At 36.6% G+C, this 26586-nt stretch overlaps 1 protein-coding gene and 1 non-coding gene across 18 annotated transcripts in view; both read left to right on the forward strand.

Moving 5' to 3' along the window:
• LOC126375973 (uncharacterized) overlaps positions 1-26586 on the forward strand; it is a 70969-nt gene that overhangs the window by 16522 nt on the left and 27861 nt on the right. For 4 of the 17 annotated variants that reach the window (XM_050023073.1, XM_050023077.1, XM_050023076.1 and 1 more), the window contains exons 3-5: positions 12645-12700; positions 13012-13190; positions 13268-13664. In XM_050023073.1, the coding sequence (XP_049879030.1) occupies positions 12657-12700; positions 13012-13190; positions 13268-13664 (620 nt within the window). In that variant the 5' untranslated portion in view covers positions 12645-12656. Of the gene's footprint in view, positions 1-2843; positions 3327-12644; positions 12701-13011; positions 13191-13267; positions 13665-14129; positions 14403-26586 lie in introns of those variants that run through there. The other 13 variants (XM_050023085.1, XM_050023087.1, XM_050023081.1 and 10 more) reach the window with 8 other exon arrangements.
• Trnac-gca (transfer RNA cysteine (anticodon GCA)) lies at positions 12903-12974 on the forward strand. Its single transcript has one exon. It is a non-coding gene; the product is annotated as a tRNA-Cys (tRNA).

Raw genomic sequence — 26586 nt, forward strand, 5'->3', positions numbered from 1 at the left:
CACCTGTTATCTCTGCCTACCCCTACCTCCTCATCTTCTGGTATACAGGCGTGATGTTAAGTTGTGTTTATCAACCAACATGATTAGCGGTAAAAAAGGATGCCATCATGACGAAATGTCTGTGCTTGGCGATAATAATATATATTTAGAAAACACCTTTAAACGACTCTTCTGGTATAATTTTCCCTTCGGAGTGGACATATAGATGATAGTCGCTTCTGCAAAATACTGTTAGGTACTACTGGTTAGATAAAACGCTCTGGAAGAAATCGATTTAATCGATAAGGCCGCCCTTCATCTATTTATCGTGAGGAAGGATAGAGTTTCAAAAAGCCTAATTCACCCAATCTACCCTACAATCAGTTACTTGCCATTCAAGTACAACTCGAATCAATGTACTAGGCGGTTAGAAGGCGCAAGGTGTGCCAGTGGGTGGTTCAAACAGCGTGTTTCATCATGCATTGTTATCCTGCCGAATTCGACACTCGATTGCACAAGTCGACTTGCCATCTGTTGATGTGGTGGCACTGAAACCTAATACTAAGATTTTAAAGTTGATGTAAGTACATCAACTTTAAAATCTTAGTACAATCGTACTAAGATTACATAACATAGTGTGATAATACTACTGCTCTCGGGTTGGGAGGTGCTCGTCGTAATCAAACAATTCAGCAATTCTCTTGAATAATGGTATATTTTTATGAATAATGTTAACTCTACATAGCAGATTACGACAACCAAACAAAATTCCCGCCACTGCCTTTCAAAAAGGCGGGAAAACGTTCGCATTCGAAAAAGAAGAAATCAAAAGTAAAAACAAAAGAAATAATATGCCAGTTTCAAATTATACGACTTTATTCCGTCTGTTATTAAGTTATTTGTATAATCTAATAATAATTAAATAAACATTACGAACCCTAACAATATGTACTTAAATAACGTTCCTCAATCAACCGGAAGGGGTTTGAGTCATAATTATTTGTGTTTTCGGACCCGTTTGTCTCGCATAAACAAACATAGCTGGCGAGGAGTATATATAAGTACTATTCACCTTTGCTTACTCCTTGGGGGATATAGGCGTGATGCTATGCTATGTTGTCTCGCTTTCCCGGATCTAACAGAGCAAGCATTAGGGTAGAATGAAAAAGGAGTATGTAGATAAATACCTATATAACTAAGTATTTTATAATGTAGACCCTTTGATTTCTTTCTTATATATATGTATATAATATCCTTACTTCTTCATTATGTTCTTCTTTCATGTGAGTTGTAAGATCACCCAACTTCATCGACCCCGGTGTGTAACAATCCCTCCAGTAGACTTTTACATGCCCGGAAAAAATGAAAGCCTAGTTGCGCAAATCTAGAAAAAAACTATTGTAAGAAAAAATATACACAAAAAAAATGCCTACCACCAGACTTACCTACATAATCACCGAAGCCAAACATAACGAAACTTCTTGTGTCATGAGTTCCGACAGACTGCACACAGGAAAGTGCTCAAGGCACGTTAAGGCAACTCTACAAATTCTAATTAAGTACATAATTTAACTAGGTACCGTTGGTGTACAGTACAATGTGTATGTGTAACTTCACACAGATATTTTGACGTGACTATTGTACAGGGTCTTACTGACATCGTAACTGAGGGATGAATCAGACCAGGATACTTAGTTGACATCAAGAGGAAGTTTCTGTCGCAAATGTAGTATGTAACTGAAAATAATTTAAAAAACACTAACATTTTCATGGATTTTCCGACAGGATATTCCACTTGATATCAACTCAGAATCATAGTCTGAATCACCCACCTGAGTATCCGTTACGATGTCACTAATACCCATACGTACTCGTATGGCTACCAGTATACTGTACTTGTATACTGAGAGGGATGGTTCAGCTCATTGAATAATAATGAATTGAAAATACTAAAAAAGATGAATTTTGCGATGCAAAATTCTACTTGATATTAACTCAGAATCATGTAATCGTCCCCCTCAGTATTCGTTACGATGTCACTAACACCCTCTGTATATTAGCACATGGCATTAAATACTTGGGACGGAATGGTTTATCTTTTATCTAAGCATTATACATGATATTTTCCTAACACGATACAGCTACCTATCACGTTGGTCTAACAGAAAGCTCGGTGAGCTGTGGGTATTTAGTTCATCTTGCGATAGACGGATGTGTCGATGTTAATTTACTTCTTATTCTGCTAGGAGGAACTATGTATCGAAGAGACAGTTGGCTCGACCATTATGGACGGCGATACAGCTCAACTAAGTACCTACTTGACCGGATTTCACACTGTGATTTGTGAGATGGGTAAATTCATCTCTTTTTTTGTCCAACCAATTTATTTCGCTATTTCCCGAAAAGGGCTTGGATGTCCCCAACAGAACATCTCTACTAAACGTAGGTCTTCATTATACTGGCCGGGATAACAAAAACAGGACACACAAACAAACTAACAGACTAACTTGTATAAGGAAACTTAAAAAAACATGTGTTTATATCACTCAGAAAGATTTCTTTATGAATACTTAATATTCGGAAAAGTTGTAGAGCTGGTTTCAAAGTTTCTTTTCTACGATAAAACTCGACTTCAAACGTCCCAAGGCTAATTGGAAAAGAAAACCTGTGATCAAATTTTGAAGTCCAGAACTTTTAAACGCCTGTTGAGTGCACCAAGTTAATATTGCACTAAGTATTATATGTACACACGTAGAATAATTTGCAAAATCGGCTTATCACAACACCCACAACACAAGTGTAGCGTGCGACTCTACGCAATCGATCTGTCGTTTGGTTAGTTGCTAGAAGTCGCCCGCGCGAAACGTTCTTTTTAAAAGTTAATTCGATAAAAAACAAAAGCAATCGATCGTTCGCAATAATAAAAAAAAATGTGTTTCGAATATTTTGAACGTGACTTTGAAATTCGAAATTAGTTAAAAAAGATTGCACCAAAAAAACTTTAATAAAAACAGTCAACAAATAAGTTGTTATTTTTTCAAAATAAACATTCACAAGATTAAGAAGTTTGTAAAAGGATTATATACTTACCAATGTATGTGACGTGCTGTTATCATTTTTTCCTCGGCTCGGATAGATAACGCTCATTTGATTTCGTGCTTATTTCGTGCGTTATCGTTAACACAAGTTTTTGTGTTTCGGTTATTTTAACGGTTTAATTTTAAAGTGAACGTTGATTTTAGTACAGTTTGATTGGTAATTAAGTGATAGTGTTAGTTTATAAAGTGTGAAGTGCATTTGGATTGTGGCTGTAACATTTTTCTACGGTGTCGAACACCGTAGAGCAGGTGTGTAACTAAGTGACTAAATAAAAGTATTAACGTAAATTAATGACTACCTACCTATGTGAATTTGATATTACAAGATAGATATGGCTTATAAGATCCAATGAACTAGGCTAAGAAAAATAGACTAGTAGGTAGTTAGGATTATATTTAACTACTGAAGTATATTATTTTTCTTTTAAATAGATATTATTTAATCTTCACTCTACATAATAAAATAAGTAGATTAGTCATTATAAGGGCTTCGGTATCTCTGAATCCCTCCTAAGTAAGTTATTGCTTGTCAAATAAGTACCTAAAAAGACTTACGATCTTAGTAGGTAAGTAATTATTATTTGTAGTTATCGTTATAGGTACATATTATTCGGACTTATGATCATGTGTGGGTTTAAAAAGAATATGATGCACTTTAATTTGGACTTTTAATCTGTCGCTCATCGTTGAAGAGAAGTGCGGCAAATTCTCAATAATACGTAACGCACTGAATTCCGTATCTTCCAAACTATACGGAAAAAAATCTTAATATAACACTTAATATAATCTGGAGGAAGATGTATGTCAGGATCGACTGCTTTCATAAACAACATAACAAAAAAAAAAAAACTAGCATAAGCAAGACTAAAAAAATAAAAAATAACATAAGCTCACGACTATGTTACCAATTGGGCTAGTCAGAGGCACATCCATCGCAATATGAAAAATGAGAACGAACGAATGAAAATTACTTAGGTTTATCTAGTAGGACTATTGAGAACTTTGTTTTACTGGGAAGTCTATTGGGTACAAAGGTCCCAGTGGTCCTAACAGTAAGTCTATTGGGTAATAAATTTCCAGTAGTTCAACTTGTAAGACTACTTGGTAAGACTACTGGGAATAGGGGAACTAAACTCGCTAACCCCGGGGGGAAATAGGCGTTGTAGTTAAAGAAACAAGTTCCATACGAACTAAAGACAAAATATCGCAATGTTTTGACGTTTGGCCATCATCTATCACTCCCAATAAGGTTAAAACCAATCACAAAATCTCTTTAACACATAAAATTACTTAATTTACCAATCAATAGACATTTATTAATTGAAATATTCCACTTTGGACTTATGAAACATTACTTTGATCAAACAGGTCTCGAAGGAAGTTAGGAGCCGGTTCTGATAGCAATCGAATGTAACATTATAGTTTATACAAGTGTTGGGTAAACAATATTATCTTATACCTAATCTATTATGAGCTGGCATTTTGAAAGGACTTTACTACGACGCCTTAGCTGGAACACGCTTTTAATACCACAGTAGGTGTAACATTTAAACAGCATTTAATTAAAACGGCCTCTTCTCTTCTACAAAAACAGATACAGAACTTGCTCTTACAGTCACTGTGGTGTCTTATCGGTTAGAAGATACGGTTGCTAATTCCTGTAGAGACCATCTAATTTTATTTTAAGTTATACCTGTCATTTTCTTATCCGCCGAAAAGGAAAGGGACGGGTAATCGACAGGCATAAAATGTATGGAACACACGTCAACTTTAGGCACAAATCTAAAACAACCCTGTAAAAAATTTACATTGGCCAATAACCCGATAGAATTAGTTGGCAGCACACGTCATACGGCTTGCATACCAGCGAGATACGTTGCGCATTTTATATGCTAAACATACTAACGGCCTCTGTGGACCAGTGGTTGAGCGTTGGGCTCGGGGCCGGAGGTCCCAGGTTCGAATCCCGGTGAGAGGACATACCACAAAAATCACTTTGTAATCCCTGGTTTAATTGGACATTTCAGGATGATAACCTGATTATCCGAAAGTAAGATGATCCTTGCGTCGGAGGGCACGTTGAGCCGTTGGTCCCGGTCGTTACATGAGTCATGTCAGTAATAACCTTTTACACCAGGGTTGGTGAGGTTGGTAATTCACACAACCCACACGATAAAAGAACATTAACGCAGAGAAAGATTTTTTCAACAAACCGATGAATCGAAGTAATAACAGTAGATTCCATTTGTATGACAATGCCTGTTTGATAAGCTATAACATTTCTTATCAACAAGTTATCGAGACTGCAATAACAAGGGAGACACATCGATTGCTATCTTTCATTGTCTTTACTTTTTCTCTATTTATTTGAAGTCTGTTTGAGGAAGAAGAAATATATGTTTTTACTTTATTATTCTTACTTTTAATACAAAGACTGATATTTAATACACTTGTATACAAACACTTAGATTTTTTCGCGATTGTTTGTCTCTCTTGTCACTTAGATCAGCTGGAAGCAATTTCTTCCTTAAGAGATATAACTTACTAAAGTAAATATGCAGAAGCCCTCTACAGTCTGTTACCTTTGTACGTTTCTTTTGTCTGACCTATTATAAATATAGAGATGTAGTTCAATATTCATATTCAATATTATATTATATAAAGCTACAAGTTTTTATAATAGATTTAGGACCCGATACCACGACTTTCCCTTAAAAGGTCAGATGACAGTTGCTTCTGTAAAAGCTGGTCGTGGCCTGTCAACGGCTAGGTTAGATAAACGGACCTGATATTTTTTTTAAATAATTTGGATTCGGAATTGTGACTAAAAAGGCAACTACAAACAGGGGCCTTAGAATAGACATAGAGTACTAAACTTACGCTTATCACGTGTTAGTTTATTTTTTTTACTAACGCTTTATAAAAGGAAAACTAAGCTGCCATAATATTTTTCTATTCTTCCCTTTTTTGGTGACCTGTGGGTGTATCTATCTCAGAAGGCGTAATGCGCGTGAAGTTTTATTCAACGGAATGAAGTCATAAACACACTAACATATTGACCTCATCCAAATCAAAATGCAGAACACGATTCAAACTCAAAATACCAAACATCTCTCCGACTTTCGCTTTCAAGACAAACTAGTGACGTCATAGCTCAATCCCACTAGGCAGGTAGATGCAGCCCACGCGTGGGCGAGTGTTGTAACAGTCCCAGATATCGATCGCAAATGTTGCACTAAGATTTATTTGCTGACACCGAGTCGAGTGTGGGAGAGTTACGTCAATTGCTTTCAATCGATTGTTAAGCCCATCCTTGGTTGAATGGGCTGAATAATGCCTGTAGGTACTTTATCATTGTTGTGATGTGGGATAATCTAATTCTAAAAAATAACCTTGTACCTACGTCAAATAGTCAAGGCCAAGTCTGATTGTTTTGGTGGATCAAATACATTTATCACATTAGGTTGAATATAAACAGGAATTGTCAAATCAAAAGGCGGCGACGTGTGGTTAATGCATGACCACAAAAACAGAGATCCCTGATTAAGTTTCAAGTGTGACTTTATCTACATCAAACCGCAGTGGAGCGTAGTGGAGTATGTTTCCCATTCAATCAATGACGGGAGGTATATATACTCTGTAAAATTCAAGTTAATATCCTTACCATCCTCATTCAGTCGTGTGGTAAAAAAGGCAATGACCTAAAAGAAAGATAAACAACCTAGAATTTTACCTAGTCCTTGCTAAAGCTGTACGTCATCATCATCAAATAACCCACTAGACTAGTCACCTGACATCGCCTAAACAGTCTTATCTGAAGCTGTATAGACTAAGGCTTAAAGGCGTGTAGTAAGGAGACCCGACCCCAGCTAAACTGGGAACAGGGGTGGACAAAGAAGAGAAGATAGACTAAGGCTGTATGAGCTAAGTTTGCCTGCCCGAATGGGCAAATCGAAAAAAAAACTTATCAAATTGGAAAAGAAATCGTGTCTAATCCACCTAAGTTACGCTTTCCACTACAGACGCCCACAAGTAATCTTTATTACTCTTTTATTGTTCACTTTCTGCCATTCCACTAGGTATTTTTATATGCGAAGAAGAAATTATAATTTTAACGTCATTTAAGAAACCATTCATCATCAATTTAAGAGCCACGTTCTTGTCGGTGCAGCATTTTCCAAGCTACTTGTTTAGGGAAAAATAGGGTAATGGTTTCCCTCTTGCCTTCCGCCCCGCAGTACTCTGTCTGACGCGAGTGGGATGGCGCCCAGAGTAGTCAACAAAGCCATATTAGGACTCCTGTCCTCCGCCTCTGAATAGTACTGACAGTTACTGCTGCCCTCCGTCAGGTTTCAGGTAAAACCATTTACAAACGAAAATGAGAGTTACGTATTTAAGTCATTTCATATTTTCGCCAAATTCAGTGTTGGTTGAGTTTGCCTACCCCGATATTAGTGTTTGTATGAAGTCCGAGATCATTACGCGTTTCATTGTCTGCTCGCGAATTGTGGGCAATTTTGACACCAACGCAATAGTTCACTTAGCCACAATTTTGCAACTTTATAAGCCTATAAAAATGCAATATCCTACAGTGAACACTAAACGACCTACACTTTTAATCCATAACCGATGCATGACTTCATTAAGTGGGTACAAATAAGAGTTGTCTTGCAAAAAATGTTGCGAGTTGCGATAACATAAGAATTAAAAACTTTTAAGTAAGAGCTTTTTATCGATTTTGCAAAGTTATAAATCGTTACATTATCGATTTTTTCTGTAAGTATCCAAAGCAATCACGAACTTTAACAAATTCAATTAAGTACCTACTTTTCGAGATACCAATTGTATTAATTGTACTCATTTATTAGTGCATGGGTCTTAGCCAAGATGCAAACGATTACGAAAAACGACATTATGTTAATCCCACACATTTTTATCACTGTTAGGTATCTACTGCCGCTTTTCGGCACCGGGTGAGAGCCTTCAGCGCTCCCCATTTGTCCGGCCAAGTAGTTAATGCCATCCGCGGCAAATCTACAATAAGTCACGTCAAAAAAAAAAAACAAAAAAAAAACGCTTTTTGGAATCATTTGCAGCTTAATTTATTTAGCTTACTCCAGGATAAAATAAAACGAAAATATACTTGCATACTTAATAATCTCCAGGTTCATCATATCCAGCTTACGACATCGTATAAACAGTGGCTGCAAGTTGTCTTTGATTACTTGTGGCTCTGCCCACCCCATTAGTGATTACGGGCGTGAGTTTATATTATGTACTTAATATTCTATTATTGATTGATTAATTTGTCTTCAAGAAGCCACAATAAAACCAAGAAAATCTTTCAAAGTAATAATTTCCATGGTTTTTTCTCCCTGACGTAATTACGGCAAGTCTATCGTTATCATTATCCGTTGATAAGATAAGAGAATTTTAGAGCAAGGTTATCTAAAAAATCGTATTCTTACGTTTTACGTAAAAAAATTAATAAAACTGACAGTTTTGCGGTTGGCTGGGGAGTAAAGGGACATTTATCCAAGGCACTTAACCTAAGAATCTCATTCTGGTTCACGTCATATCTAAGTACCTACCTATACTCAAATATTATTCCACAAGACGTCTGAAATTAATTGCAGCCAGTATCGGAGTTGTTGTCTGAAGTTTTGATACTTCGATGATCTAATGAGGGACCAGCCAGCCAGGTTGTTAGTGACACCGTAACAGGCGTTAGTGGAGCCGTGGTGGTAGCCCAGTTGGTAAAACGCTTGCCTCTCACTTTGAGGTCGCAGGTTCCAATCCAGCACAGGCCTGAACCAATGATTGTAGAATTTATTTTCGAATTCATGTTTGGTTCATAAATGATTATCACGTGCTCAGCGGTAAAGCACAACATCGTGATAGGAAACCCACATTCCCGAGAAATGCATTTTCGGAAGTATGTGACCTAACGTGTATTGGGCTGGTTTTCCCTTCGCGGGTTGGAAGATCAGACAGGCAGTCGCTTCTGTAAAAAACCGGACTTGTCAGGTTAGGTTAGTGGTCCTGTGAAAAACGGGATAATTCTAGGGGGATGAGTGACACTGTAACGAAAACTTTGAGGGATGATTCAGACCATGTATATACTACCCATATAACCCAGGATGAGTTGTACTTGTACAACTTGTACTTGTACAACTTGTACGGTCACGAGTACTAATATGTATACACTTTGAAACCATGTCACATTAACTTTTTTGACAAATTAAACCGTAAGTCTCATTAAATGTCAAATATGTTAGTGCGACAGGGTTCTGAAGTGGGTACATGATATTGCTCATGACTGTACACACCACTCTAACAAACACTCACTCAAAGCCACTGCTCTATTTTTCCCTAAAAAGTAGCATGGAAGATACTACACTGACAAGAGCGTGGCTCTTAAATTATGATGATGATGTATAGTATACAGGTAAGTACCTATATCATATTTAGCATAGCATCTTAATGCGTGATATACAAATGATATCATTGCAAAGGTTCAACGACAGGTCTGTTTTTGATAATTTGAATAAAGGGTGTTGTGTAGGCGGGTTGAAGTGGGCCGAGATATAAGCTTAAGCTGATGTACTGAATTTATTGATATTAACCTGCTGTTGGTTAAGTATTGCAACGGATATTTCAATATGCATATTGAAATTCCCAGAGCCTTGGTAATATGATAATTAGATAGTAATAAATTATGGTCAAATTAATTGTCTGGGTTAACATGAGCCAGGTATACGTACTAGGTTAAATGTTTAAATGCCTCTCCTTCTTTATGATCTGGAGAGCCATGACATGATACAGATGGACGGCCAGACTTCGAACGGCCTCTATGGTCCAGTGGCTGAGCGTTGGGCTCACGATCCGGAGGTCCCGAAATTTAATCCCGTTGGAAAAAAAAACACTTTGTGATCCCTAATTTGGTTAGAACATTACAAGCGGATCACTTTGGTTACCCGTTTGTCCGAAAGTAAGATGATCCGTGCTTCGGAGGGCACGTTAAGCAGTCGCTCCCGGCTTCTATTTACTTAAGTATGTGGTTCCACGAGCTGTCGCTGTCACAGGTCCATAGCAGAATAGTAACCCAAGCAGTGTTGATGAGGTTGGCTATTGATCTCCACACACGCGACACGAGAAAAGAAAGAACGGAGCTTCAAATTAAAAATCGTAGATTGCATTTAAAGCATCTAAACCCCAATTGGGTCGTGTACTAGGTTCAAGATAAATTATGAATTTCAGATTACTAAATAAAGTCAGATCTAAAACTAACGAAAAACATTTTCCTTTTTTCTATTTTACTTATTTGAGTGAATCTCAAAATTTCAAGTTTGGTGGCGAAATTTCATATCGTTTTTTCATGAAAAATTGGGTTCCGACATGAAAAAGATCCAAAAGGATTCTCGGTTCCGACATGAAAAAGGAATTTTTCAATTCCCAATTTTCCCAATTTTTCACGAAAAAATTGTATGACAGTTCGCCACCAAACTTGACACATTTTGATATTCACCCATTTATGAATTTTAATAAAGAAAAATGTAACAATAAGTTCGACATTTTATCACGTTTTTCTATGACGTCACCGTGTGCTTTTTAATACAAATTTTATAGTAATTTCATGTTTTGACGTTTAATAAAAAGTAACTCATTTGATTAGTTGGAAACCAGTCTACTGAGATCTCCTGAGATATTGTCGTACGGTTATGTTATGTTATGAATTTAGAACCCATAACCTACAGCTCACTCACTACGTTGATAAATCAAAATCTCTCACAGTTGATACATTGAACCATCCAAGTGTCACATTGTGAGCACTTGAATTCTTGGTGTCACTTATTGTGGAGGTGTCGTGCTAGCACTGTCGACATGGGTGTCACCATCAGACGCTACTGTCGCAAGGTTAGTCGAAACAATAAACTTCCCTTTATCACTACATAATATAAAACAAAGTCGCTTTTTCTGTGCCTATATCCCTATGTACCCTTAAATCTTTAAACTACACAACGGATTTTGATGCGGTTTTTTAAAACAGATAGAGTGCGACATAGTGCGACATATATTATATTGTAACAACTCTTTTACCTATGTTGACGAATAAATGAATTTGAATTTGAGTGCCCGCGGCTTCGGTGATTCGGGCCGGTCTCTTGTGTTTTATTTTTATGTTGTTCGTCTTTCGAATCTGTTACTAATACTAGGTTAAGCCTTTTGTTACTAACTAAATATGGACTAGTTTCCGAAATAAATATTCTGAATTTGAATTTGATTCAAGAGGAAGGTTTATAATTATGTATAATAACATCCATCAAAGAGTGAAAAAATACTGTTATTTTTGAGGTTTTTAATGTGATATCGTAAATAAATTTCATTTTTTCCTCAGCATTGCACCCGGGCGAAGCCGGGGCGGGTCGCTAGTCATAGAAATAAAGAACATGTCTGCTGAGATTAAAGTGCTAAATATTGATCAGTGCTCTGAAGCTCTCTACCATTGATATGCAATAACTACTAGATATATATCAATGCTTTAATCACACTTGTTGCGGGCCGAGAAGCACGGCAAACCTACAGAAAATCATGTCAAAAAGCAACAAAATTCATCGACTACAAATTTTACGTACCTACCGTGATGGGTATAGGTTATACATTCAAACAGGAGATAGAATTTTCCAAATCAGAAAACTGTTTTCCGAGTTTTAATACGATAATACTCGTATACGTTTTAACAATTACGTAGTCGCAGAAATTACTCATTTCTGGTTTCCAGGATTCGTGCCCGGTTAATGGCAATATGCCCGCTCGCAATAGCGAGCTCTGCCTACCCTTTCGGGGATGTTAGCGTGTTTAAGTAACCCAAATACGAATGAGTAGGTAATAAGTTTTACTTTAAAGATCATGCATATGGAGAGCCTAGGGGAAGCAAGAAAAAAAACCTGTCATTACGTAGGTACCTATAGTATGTAGTAGAGTAGCTACTGTTTTTTTAAAGAAAACTACTAAGCAGTGTACGTACCTGCTCGAATGTATCGTATTGTATGAAGGGTGAGGATTGTGTTACGCTGTTGCTTTACGTAACCTCAGCTTGCACAAGCTGATATAAAATCTTCTTACGATTATGTTATTATTACTAATATACAAACTCTTTGGTAGTGGTATCGACTTGCTTTTTTAAAATAGTCAGGACATGACATTTGTCAATCAATCGAAAATATTTGTATCTATATTCGTATGCGATTGAAAGCGTATAAAACATTGATTTTTCTCACTGTAATAATTGAAAAGTAATTCAAGATGTGGACAGGAGTACGAAAAACCCGAGAGTATAGATTTTTAGTGGTAGGTTTGCAATGTGCATCAGAAAGTTCAGAAACTCAATCAATTAAGATAAATACTGTCGTAAATCGTCACACTCAAGTGTCAATGAAGGGTCAACCCTTCATTATATTAATTTTCGTGTCAAGATAAGAAAATGACAAGATTATTCTATTTTTAGATTAGTCGTAGGCTTCTGTAAGAATATAATGTTTATAAAATACGTTTGTTTCTTTTTAGGTCGAGGAGGTTATGCAGCAGAGGGCGCCAAAGGTGCCTAATAACATCAAATTACAGTGAGTAAAAAACAATTAAGTAAATACAAAATAATATCTCATTTTTCTTGCAATACAAAATTTCTATTTGGCGCTAAATTTTACTTACAGCGCCATCTAGTGTTAACGTACAGAACTAACGTGGCATTGGCCTTAGAAATATAAATGTAGAGGGCGCTTTTGCGTGCGCTACGTGTAGGCTATTTTCACAGTCTCTCTCATCGGGGATATAGCTCAGTGGTAGAGCATTCGACTGCAGATCGAGAGGTCCCCGGTTCAAACCCGGGTGTCCCCTGACAATCTCTTTTTTGATTTTTATTTTTTGTTTTTAGGCAGCCTACCGTTACTGGATCGCAGTTACGAACGAGGGCCTTATCGGCGAATTTCTTCAAAGCAACCTTCAGTTCTCGTATCAAGGCGGTACCAGCCGCCTCTTCGTACTCCGTCGAATCAATCACCAAAATAGGCAACGCGGAGACCAAACCTATTACTAGAAATAGGCCTAGGACAGGTAAATGCATTTTTAATACTAGATTACAAGATATAGTTCGTTAAGAAAATTAAGAACATTTATATTCTCTTTTGTAGCCGCAGAACTTGAATCATCAGAAAAATCAAGATTAAAAAGGTCAGTCAAACCAGTCAAGAAACTTATTAAACCTTCTGACCCGGAGCGACCGACTAGGACCAAGCAAGTAACACAACCAGACTTAGGAGGACCAAAGACGAATGAAATTCCTAAAACTAAAGCTGCCCATGACTTGAAAAGTCCAAATGTCGTCTTACAAATTGTGAAGAAGTCTCATGCAGCGCCGAAACCTCCTGTTTCTAAAGTAACTACTTCTAACAGTATCTTACCGCCAACTTTGAAACCAAAGGTAGACAAGACAAAGTTGAAATTGACGAAGAACATCAACAATAATGATGTTTGGACGCCCGCCAATGAGGCCAGAATACCCAGTAAAGTCGCCACGCTTCCAATAAGGTAAGGCATTGTTTCAATCATATTATGTTCCATACAAAGTAAACTAGCGTCATTCACTGATCGAATTAGTTATAAGGTTTGGTTTGAACTTTGAATTTACGCGCCAATCTGACATGTGATGTAAACAAATTCCGTCGTACGAAACATTAATTACATTGATAACTTTATCCGTACGACAGACAGTAGAATTTCCCTTAGCAGTCTGAAGCGAAGGTGTTTTGCTTGAGTCACGCACGTGACGACCATATTTTTTAACCGAATATATCCTTCTTTTTCTAACGCGCAGAAATGCATTGCAGCTATCTCTTCTGTTAAAACGGACTGAAGTATGTCTGCTCTCTTCTAGCATATTACGCGACTGAACTTGCAATGTAGTTTAAAGGTTGGTGACGTGTTCGAAATAGGGTTTATTTAATTTGGTGGCGTTGCAGAAAGAAACGGTAGACGTGTCTCTTTCACCGTTGGTCGGTTGAATTTATTGAGAACGTTCAAGTTTGTTTGGTTCAGCGAGGCACGGATGTCGTCCCGTTGGTTACCCGGTTTTTTTTCGAACTTTTTAGTTTAGTGACAAACGAAACGAGCTGTTCAAAGTTTTTGATTATGGTGTGTCGTTATTTTGTGATTTCAAGTGACGTGTACACGTTCGGTGATCGGAATTAGTGTTATAGTAAGCTTTTGTGGTGTCTGTGGGTCCATAGTAGCTCACCTATCTATGTAGCCAGATGTGCACAATAAAAAGTGAACCTATTAACCGTCTTGTTCGTAGTTGATTTTGGTTTGTGAGCTGTTAAGAGGCAAGAGTAAATTCATTTTTAAGTGCACATGGACGGATGCTGTGTCAAATGTGAAAGTTGAAGAATTGAGTTTCAAGATAACTCCTACCTACCTACCTAATGAATAATAGTTTTATGTTTACCTATTTCAGTTTTTCTTTCAACAAACGTCTATACAATTTATAATAAAACATAACAATCCTATCTATAAAATACCTAGTCGCCTAGCTAGCTACCTAGGTACCTACCTAGTTAGTGAGTTTACTTAGATGTTTTCGTGAAGAGCTGAATTTGATGGCTTAGCCTAGGTTTCTCGCTATCCTTTTTCTATAACATTCAAACCTCTTTAGTAAACACTTCTTTATTTATTAGGCATAGGTAGGAAGGTATGTTTCTTAAAAATAAAATAATGGAAGTAGGTACCTACCTACCTAGAGTACCTAGTTACCCACCTACATGTTACTTATCTATTCGTAGTACTATTCGTCAAAGAGTAGGTACTAGGTACTTTAGTCATAAAACAACCATTTCATTTATCTAATAAGTATCATAGTTAGGTACGTACCTACCTAGGTGCTTATGACGTTCTTAGGTAAACAAACAAGTGACTGATGGTTGCTAGACCATTATCTCTGAACATAAGTTCATTAATCAAAGTGAACAATATGAAGTAAGTAAGACCTACCTATAAGTACCTACCCAAGGATGCATTAATATAATGCATTTGCATACCTACTTCATACCTACGTCATAATAACTCACAAGTACCTACCTACTTACCTAGGTAGGTAATTTGAGATAAAAGTTATCCATTGTATTGACATAGGTACCTACTTACATAATAAAACATCCATCCATTTATTAGGTAGGTACCTACTAGGTACATTGAATAAGCTACCTACCTATCATGAAATCTGATATTTTTGGCGTCGCTCGTAAGGAATGATTAGAATCTGAAGATTGTTATTAACAATCAAATCATTTATTGTATGAATTTAGGTAAATAATTAGGTCTTAAAAATAACCTTATGGCTAAGTCCCACCAAATGCTATCTTTGCAGACATACCTATGTACCTAGGTACCTATATAAACATTACCTTTACCTTACCTTTATTACGTTTTGATTGATACCTATCCATCTAGAAATTAAAGGATGGTGTAGGTACCTATTCTGTCTTGCTTCTCCTCCCCTTCCTTATCTCCTTCTTAAATTATTACATTGCATCTAGGTACCTACCTAGCTAGGTTTATCCGGCATGATTTATTTATTTATAAAGGTACATACAACATTACAGTGTAACCCAATGCGCTGTATGACGAGAAAAATAATATAAAATGATGAGTAATGTAGGTAATATCTAAGGTCTTTAGGGCCTTTAGTCAAATAGGGTTCAATCACCTTCTTATTTCAGGCAGATCTGATCTGGACAATAGAATATCTAACTGCCTTTAAATCCTACCTTCCTACATAGGTACCTTACCTACCTATTTTATCTTTTTTCCAGTTGTAATAGTCTAAAAGTTCTTGTAAGTTGCAACTAGGCAGGTAGGTAGTTCCCTACCTAGGTATTTCGCCGTTTCCACATTTAATTGGGACTGTAAGTATCTAATTTAATGCCGAAATGCGAAAATAACTTCTTAAATGAATTTGTCACCCTTCAATGCAAAATAAACAAGAAACTCGGCGCGGCGTGGTACAAAATATGCATGTTTGAACAACTTACCTCGAAATAACAACTTGTTTTGTTGCAAGGGGACGAACTGAACCGGAGATGGTAAAAATAAAAATAGTAGGTAGGTTACATGTAGTAAGACACATATAGTAAGATTATAACGTAATTTGATACCTACGAGATGTTAAATACACATTTATTTAGTTTGTTGCAGTTATTACGCGGATTTGTTCACTTCTTGTCTTACAAAGTACAGACAAAAGCCTAAAATAAAATAGCATTTATACGCCCCACTGCTGAGCACAGGCTTCCCCTCAATCAACCGAAGGGGAAAACCAGGAACCGCGGGGTAACTGAAATTACAAATAAAAATGTCTTATAATTCTCAATGGGAGATTCCATAAGTCAAGCAACTTAATCAAAATTTGATCTGAGATTTAAAACAAAAATCGTCTGGGCTTCAGAGCAGTCGTAATGTTCAGTGCTGATGCAGCGCAGCGATTGACGCATGATTGTGGCTTTAAGGTCACATCATCCTGGCAAATGGGAATCTCGGATACCTACGTTAGATTAGTAATCCTGTGATCCAAATGTCTTTAAAAAAAGCAGCACACGGTGCTGATCGTGTTACATAAATAAGTCTAGGTATCTTTATGGCCCATAAGAAGGATTGGGGCCGATCTTAAAAGTAACAAAAACTAAAACAATGGTGACTCAAGTTATCAAAACAACCTAAATAACTGTATGTCCAAAACAAACTGTAATTAGAAGAACCTACGATAACTTCAAATTAATGACTAATTCTCTCGCAGCTATGACATCATCTTTTATCGATTTACGCGAAGAAGGAAACTTATGCGTGGATTTTTGTAAATATTGCAACATTGAAAATTTTTACGAAAACACAAAGATAACTTATTCTCGCCCCCGTAGCATGCTGCAGGCATATCACGCACGTCGCGATATTATGAACCAATAGAGTTGCTTTATTTATCACGTACCCAATAGCATTGGTTCCCATATCGCAACGTATACTTAATAGACTTCGTCAGAGATAAGTACCACACACAGTCGTGCAAGAAAACATTTCTTTTTGCCACAACTTCCAAACCAGACATGGAACAGACTACTTTTTGAACAATCGATTCTTTCGGAGTTACTGATGTCGAAACTGGATGTCTAATTCCAGAACCATCCCGAGATGCCCGATCCTTTTAACTTAAAAAATGTATACTAATTTCTATGATATGATTTTGCGGTAGCAGTAAAAATATCAAATTGTTCCGATAAATAGCTTTATCATGAGATTAATTTAGGCTATACCTATCAAGACTTATCTTTGTATCTACATTGCATAACTCGGTAGTGTACAGTCATGAGCAATATAATGTACCCACTTTAGGACTCTGTCGCACTAACATATTTGACATTTAGTGAGACTTACAGTTCAATTTGTCAAAAAAGTTAATATGACATGGTACCAAAGTGTATACATATTAATGCTCGTGACCGTACAGTCTACCATATCGCTGCGGCTAGTAGCGATTAAATATAATAAGGTCTGAACTTTAGTGGTAAACCGTATAAGGTTTTTAGTGAAGTTGCATAACGGATATAAAGGAACATACTCGTTACGCAAAGGAGTAGACAAGTTTTACTGATCCACATGTTATTGCAATGTATAGTTGCAGATATGTCTGTCCATTCATCGTTGTTAATGCGTGAGAAACGGCACACGGCTCAGATTACTCAATTGAATTTGAGAACCTTGAATGGCAACAGTCACAACACTGTTAATGTTGTCTTGTAATTCGAACATCACCACATGATAAAACGTACGAAGAAATGTATTTTATTCGTATGAGATTTCTATCTTGTGAATTCACGGTCTTTACAGTATCTTCTCAATTCCTAATTATTATTAATTTGAATTCACACGTTAAAGCCGTAAGATCGAATGTTCTTTTAAAATTAAAACTCCATTGTTTAACTATTGTGTCTAGAAATCTCGGCTTTAGGATGTTATACATATGTTTGTATCTCAGCTGCTAAGGTGCCTAACTTCAATTATTGTTGAGTTTTAACTTTGTGATTGTTCTTCTGTTCGAAGCGTAGAGCTTCTGTCTCAAACACAAGGTTGATAAAAGCCAATAGGTTACATTTTCTAGCAAGTCGCAATCTAATCTAGCATACAAGATCCCAATGCTAGGACAAAGGTCTCTTAAATTTTTGTGTCTTCCTTCATCGTTTGATCGTTTGAGAACTGCAACGTCTATTTATATTTCCTAAACACCGGATAAAGATCATATCCTCACAGATGAAGGCAATCTGACAGGATTTCTAAAAACTTGTTTGAAATACCTCAGCATCGTCCCGCTAATTCCGATTCAATAGATTACCTGATTAAACGTTAACCGTTCACTTCGCTGCTCGTTTAATCACTTTACCAAGAAGCCCGGAAGTTGAGCCATTTCAAATTGGCTCACATTCGTTCTCATAAAGCATGTAACACCGAAGTCAACCTTGCCTCTAAATAAGCTAGATTCTATAACGTATATTTGTCCAGGTGTCACCCAAGGCTCGTTCTTCACAACAAGGTTACCCGAGCATTTGTACGATGTAAATTGTTTAATGTTAATAATTTGTCATGTGTAGTGTATTGAATTCGACCGAGTTACACCATTACTCATAGCTGCACATGCTATGTGATTGTTATTCATGGTTTACCTTAGACGTAGACTGCTTTATTTGTACTGCGGTCGAAGTTTTTAACATCAGACGATAACCCTCTGTTACTTATCGAAAAAAATAATGTTTTATAAGTATCTATCCATCGACGATATACCTAGGTATTCCAAAGCGTTTTGAGCAAATAGTCTATAAGTCATAACATTATAACATAACAATTAAAACACTATATAAACTTAAGACCAGCGTCACAACACTCACAACTGTGTTTGTGGCTGTGTATTATGTCGAACAATTTATTTAATTATGGCTTGCGTCGGCGGCGGCGGCGCAGGCGCCGTGCCTAGGGCGACATACAGTCGTAGTGACGACAATGAACGCCCTTTCATGTGCTGCATTTTTATCAAATGCCACTGAGTTACCTTTATTGTTGAGCTGTAGATTGTTATCTTTACAAAGGCGCTTATTTTATTATACTGGGGTTTGTTAGTAACCTTTCAATGGAATTATTAGGTACTTATTTGTGCTTGCTATGATTTGTTAGATTCTCTTTAGAAGGCGTACTTAGTTGCTGCGGTTTTTCCAATACAAATAAAATCCTACAGTTTCCAAGAACCATCCTTCGCCTAACTCCGTTGATTGAAAAGGCGTCTCCTGTGTAAAAACTCCGGGGGTGTTGGCAACCCCAGCATTAAATTTATATTACAATGACAACATTTGTTGCGTCACTTCCGATCTTCTTGTACTCTATTGAACTACTGTATCATACTGTTTGTACGGATTTTGGCACTCTGGATGTTTTTATCTGGCCTCATCCTCAGAAAACCAGCCCTCACAGCCATTGGGAACTTTACACCCCAATCCTGACAGGGGGTCAGGTACACACAAATATTTGTTCTATACCTAGTTGTGTTTGATTATGTGTGCGGTTACACAACAGGGAATCCTATTTCTAACGTAACATTGACTATATATTTACAACTACAGGTAAAGCTTAAAGACGGTTGATAAAACGAAGTGCATTTCCCTCCAACAAATACATTAGTTATGCGACTACCGTTGCCGCGTCCATTTGCCTTTAGAATATATTTAAACACTGCTTTCTACCCCTCTTTCTAGTCACTAACTATAAATACAATGCCTTGAGGGCACTGTAAATTGTATGCTAAGCTAGCTACCGGCTTTGTAAAGCGAATCCTTCAAATTAGATTAGTCACTGACGCGAATCGAAGACCTTTAATAATAGTCTGTCAAGTCTACTCGTTCGAACTAAGTCGTAGTCTAGGATTTAAATAAACCAGGAAAACCTTTAAAAGGAATCATTGTTGAATAAATCTCCTGTTCGTGTGTTGATTTGAATGATAGGGTTTAAATATTTTTATTATTAAGCATTTTTACCATATAATGTAATAGGTTCTTTGAACCATAGTAATAATGTAGATTTTGTGTTTTCTGACAAACTGTGGAAGCTTGTTAATGGCTAGATATTAAGTTAGGATGTAAAGCTCCCCAAAGAAAATAAAATAAACTTGAATGCAAAAGTAAAGAGAACCATTATAGGCATTTCATATGACGTAAAATGATAGTAGAATTTCCTTCCTCAAACGTTTTATCATTGACACTTTACGTTTACGATCAAAATGGTCATGTGGTATCTTTAAAATTGGAATGTTCAATTATTATAATAATTGAACCATTATTTCGTCCATTCGTCAACAGACTCGTGTCTGTTTCTTTTTCTTTTTAATGTGATTATAATACAACAAGTAATTAGTTAAAATAACTTTTAAGTGCCACAATCTGGAGAGGTTTACCTCTCCACTCTTTAGAGTGACTCATATTTTAACAAGTGACTAATTATCACTATTATAAACATAGTTAACGGTTTTTGTTCTTTATGTCTTTAATATGTAATGTAAAAAAATCAAATGAATTATACTTTATTGCACAAAAGTTAACATTAACATACAGACGTAACTCATGGACACCGTAATGGGCGGCTTTATTATTAGAAAAATCCAAAGCAGTTTTAATAAAGCGGAACTAATGTAGTATCTCTGTGTGCTAAGCAACAAAATCTTTAGTAAGTACAAATATCGACGTAGCTTGCAAAATGCCGACAGCAGACTGGTTCTGTGACTAGAAGAGGCTAGAGAAAGTGCAGGCAACCTTGTAGCGTTTTCTTTTGACCCTTATCTAGTACTGTAGACTATAGAGGAACATTATGTTTCTTTCTTCGACGATGAGCACGATTTATATATGACCAATACGGGATTTCCCATGAACAATTGTTACTGTGCGGAATATTTCCGAGCTAAATCCAAATCCTGAGCTATTTAAGAACTATCTAAAACTCTTTAGATCAAAGTTCTCTGGTATTTAGAACAAAAATCTTGTTAACTTTCCTTTCTCATGTTTACGGAAATACTTCCTCTATAAGTCCTTTACGGATCAAATTATATCAAAAAGGGCATATAATGGTAAATTATATGTATCGCGCTATGATAATTAAATCTACATTAATGTAATTATTATTGATAAAGTTGTTAACGTGTCTACATGACATAAGACATGACCTTACTAGGTCGTGTCTGGTCATTTACCTCAGTACTGTAGGTTTATACTTGTTCTTTTAAATGAAATATTTTGCAGTACAGTATCGATTATGGACGTATGCCGCAGCGAATATTTACTTTTTAATTGAAACGAAAGTTGAGAAAATAAAGAAGGAAACAAATGGTTATTACTTTCAGCTGTAAAACATGTTTACCGCCGACAATATCAACATCAAAAAACGTCGACGTTTAAAATGAACACCGATTTTTATCTCAGATAATCGAACGTTTATTACTATCTCGCAAATAAACTTTCTCTTTGAAACAAAATTGAGATGCCAATCACAGGCCGTCCTAGTTTGGACATTTTGGGGGCTCTATGCCCCTTCAAACGGGGAACTGAACGTGTCTTTTTATTGGTAGCTATATCTTCAGCTTTACTAAAGGGGACATACCTATATCTCCCCCAAAGACCACGATCCCCTTGGCCAATTAGCTGCAATCACTTGATCGAATTCACCCTCATGAATAGTCGTGACGTCATGGTTGCATAAATGATAATGAAGTATTATTAGAATTGAAAACAAGGCAATAAAATGTGATACTAGGTTCTAATATGGAAGTTGGCGACCTCAGTAGGCCGCGGCGGCCGTTGACCTGGCCGACACAGGCTGGTTGCTTGATCCGTGCTCCGTCGGTTCTCAATCGAACGATTTAAAAATAAAAGATACAAATCTTAAGCTTCTATTATTGAATTTTTGTATAAGAATTCTTAATTCCGATGCTTTTTATACCTTCAAATTTGTATGTGGCGAATTTTAAACTGTGTATGTATTAAGTACTATGACATTATTTTTTGTAGTATTTTTATTCTGTTCAGTACAGGATCAATGGAAGATTCATAATACAATAGTCATTGCATACGGTCACCTTGAAAAACCCACAAGAATGTTGCGTGTGGTTAGGGTCGGAGCCCTCAGTGCGCGTCACTACACTACTAGTCCTAATAAAGTAGCATAGACCATCTGCGGTCTACTTCTGTACGTGGTATTAAAATAAGAATTACTTTAGAGCTATGTATAAGTTACCTAAATATACAAGGAAGTTAAGAGTTTAGATATGACTGACCCGACCTTAGAAGTGGATGATAGAGCCGCATTTTTTTGGGGCACCACTGAATATCAGCGTTGTGGCACTCCCTCAATGTCGGAGTGTCACAACATATTGCTGAGCTGACGTCCCTTTTTAGAAATAAGGTTTATTTATTATGTTCACTGCTTCTGTGTACCTGTACCTACTTATATCTAAAATAAACGATTTTTATTCTATTCTATACATTGTTCGTAGAGTCCGTGTCACGAAAGTAAAGCAACCCTGGCGTTGCTTCGTAGAATCTGCATAGAAATATCATCATCATCATCACCAGCCCACTAACGTCCCCACTGCTGGGGCACGGGCCTTCCCTATAGATGGATATTATAGCATTGAAATCCGCGAGATTTCTATGGTGGCGCGTTCAAAATTTACACATTTGACCTAAGTAGACTGCGTTCCGAAAGATATTTTCTTATAGGATTTTAATAACTCCAGCTGTTACAAATTGATTCCAATTCGTTCTTGCATGTCAATGTCTCTCAGTTGGACCATTATTACTAGACATGTACGCAGCAAACTTTCATTCCATTCAATATTCGAGATGAAACCGATTCTGGGAATGTCTCGTTTTATACATGAACGTATAATTGGTGTTTTCACTTTTTCTTGACTTGCTGAGTCTAAATATGGCTGTGGCAACGTCTTGATTCAGTCTAACCTTCAATCGGAAATAATTGGATGGTGACATGCGTTTTATCGAAGATGGTCTTACGTAAATGGTCTTACGGTTGTCTATCGTCTTTTCACTGGTCATTTGATTCTAACTTAATGGTAATAAGCTAAAAATAATAGCTGTGCTATTTTAGACTTACGTAGCTAATTTGTGGAAATCGGAATCATTTTCATTTGAAGTTCGATTGTTCAGACATTTAAAAATCTTATCAGGACTGGAATCTCTCAAACCTATCTCCAATAAATATTCTTCTCAAGTTCATATCATTTGGATTCTTCCAGTCGTCAAAACCAAGAGTCTCTGAATTGGTAATAGCACTAAATAAAGGATTGTCTCCCTCGTACTATTACAGTGGTTCGACGTTAAATTTGCATTAATTAGTAATAAATGGCGATTGACATTTCGTATATAGCGGCCATGCGAAGTACCTCGTATTAATGACGGATAAACGTGACATTACTCGTAAAAGCGGCCTCGCCATTCAAAATAAGCGCTATCATACACCATTTGGTCGAGTTAATTAAGATAAACCATATCACTGATAATATGAATTTATATTCTGTGATAAGTAATGTTACGATCGACGAGTATTTACGTTTTGTTTATATATTATGTGTATTATCTGGGACCTCTGAGTATATGATATTATGCAGTACACATATTTAACATAACATAACAAATACTTTATAAATACAAAAGAGATATAGAATGAGCACAATAGGCGGCCTTATTGCTAAGTAGCAATCTCTTCCAGGCAACCTTTAAGTATAAAAGTAAAATAGTTTAAGTAAGTAATGTAGTTTATTTATTTATATTTTTTTACTAAACTTTGTTCAATTTAACATGTTTCATATCGTTCTGACTATATCTTAGACAACGACAAAATGACCACGTACGTCATATAACAATACGTTATTATATTGGTCAATAAACCAGTCCCTGTTATTGTATTTTATACTACCTATATCTACTAAAAAAAACCGCAAGTTTGTTTGAAAAATTAACCCTCGTTCGTCAATTAGGTAATAAATATGCCAAAAACAGCCCTCACGCCCTGCCCGACCTGCAAAGTGATGAGACAAAAACAAAAGGACAATATAACGGGCAACACCCTTCATCAAATTAAAAAGGTCTAACTATAGTTAGATGGGTATAGTACGGACCCCACTAGGAGGTGGGCCCCCCCTATCTATTTGCATGCGGGGTAGGGCTGCTGTTATCTACTAGTAAATCACATGTCTAGGGCGATAACATACTTAAAAAAAAGAAAATATAGACTCATTGAATGTGACATGACCTGTATTGGGCTGGTTTTCCCTTCGCGGGTTGGAAGGTCAAATAGGCAGTCGCTTTTGTAAAAAACCGGACCTGTCAAATCTTCAGGTTAGGTAAGCGGACCCCATGAAAAATGGGATAGGTAATGCTAGGGAGATGATGATGATGATTGATAGATTATAAGCTGGCTATGAATATCGCAGCTTTATAATTGAAGTCTCTATAAATGCATAACAAAGCAGAACTGTCACACAAATAACAAAAGACGAACCTATCGTTCACGTTCGACAGAGGGGAACACGTGCGGTTGGCAACTCCCGTCTAGAATTTCTCTGAGCAGCATGAGATTTTACATTGTTTTAAGTTTACGCGGTTATTATCATAATTCGCCAAAACACATAATAACGGGTTCTTGCCGCGTTTAAATCAGGGATATGAGACTCCCGATATTTCGACACTGTTGCAAGTGCCATGATCACGGGATGACTGTTTCATGGCACTTGCAACAGTGTCGCGGTTACATAAACGCGGTAAGAACGTGGGATTTTGTTGATGTTTTGCAGATCTCCAGACTCGCGCGAATACACTAATCGTATTTGTTTAAACTCTGGCAACAATCGCCAATCACCCGATCCCTATTATTTTCTATCTTTATCTAAATCTTTCTTCCTCGACGTTCTATAGCCTCTATAGCTGACAATGCCGTAAGCGTGGCCAATTATTGGTCAGCAAAAATTTACCCTCCGGCGCCAGGGGTCTACTTCTCAAACAGTCTATTTCTCATTTTGACTACTTTTCGTGGAGACAACTTCGCAAATCGCCTACTTATCAAACAGTCTATTTCGCATTCCGCCTACTCTCAAAGAGACCACTTCGCAAACTACCTACTTGTCAAAGAACGAACAAAGTACTGATAAATAGAAAATTATTCATTACGTTTTGTATTATATGTATTATTTTTATTTACCAAACAAACTTAAAATGAAATTAAACTTAAATTGTAATGTAATAACAAAGAAAAACTTAAAAACACTAATTAAATTTTAATCGCATATAAACAGTTTTTTGTAAATATTCTATAATTGTTATTTCGTTAGCTTCTAATTGGCACACGTGTTTTTCTAATTTTTGATCAAATTGTATATCACAGTTCTTGCGGTTTTTTTTTCAAAGGGTGGAACAAACATCTTTGAATTTGAAAATCGAAATGTTTTCCCTCTTTGCGCAGTTTATGAACAAATGAGAAGAAAGTTGGCTTTTTAGGTATCCTGGCATTGAGACGCCTATGCCAACCTTCTAGAACATTTGTTGTACGATGCAATTGGTGTGCACAACTCAGGATCTCCGCAGAAACTTTTCTCAGCCACGGGGATTCAAAGTAAATTTTGAACTCCATAATCGGATTAGTAAGCTCTGGGACATTATTCAAAATAACCCTCCACCCTTCTTTGATTAAATGTGACGGCAATAAAGGCAAGTGTGTGGTCCATCTTACCATTTTTCGTCCACCATGGCCTTGTATTTTTAATTGCTTATACTTTCTCCAAATGGCTTTTTGAAAATGATAGTAGCATCCTGTTACCTTACATTGTGGATAAACAGTCTGCACAGCGTTTATAACCGCACTTTCAAAATCACATTTGAAATCTGTCGTCTCAACCTTTAATTTTTCTTTTAGGATCTCAAAAAAGCGTGTATATGTTATTTCACTTTTGTTAGGTAACATCGCATAAATAATTGGTTTCACGTTAACACTTTCAATCGTGGAACCCAAATCAAAATGGATAGTGTATAATTGATAGAACGGTGACGGTACACAACGGAACGTGCCATCACCATAAAATCTGCCAGGTATTCCCTTTATCTGTTTTTTCGCCAAGGGTGTAGAGAAAACTAAAATTTTTTCTATATCACCGTCTTCACAAATTAAAAATTTCTTCTCCAAACCGCAGGAACGTAAACTTCCTGGATGTTTGAAAATATTAAACGATCGGTATTTAGAATTTTTTTTCTGGCTCTATATAACGTATCTTTTACTGACAAAAATGATGGAACACAGCAATCAAGTTTTAAATAAAGTGGCCAGTAATTTCCTCTAGCAAGGAGGTAACGAATGTGCATTCTATTGC

This window comes from Pectinophora gossypiella, chromosome 20 (genome assembly GCF_024362695.1).
Source record: "Pectinophora gossypiella chromosome 20, ilPecGoss1.1, whole genome shotgun sequence".
NCBI classification, from domain to species: domain Eukaryota; kingdom Metazoa; phylum Arthropoda; class Insecta; order Lepidoptera; family Gelechiidae; genus Pectinophora; species Pectinophora gossypiella.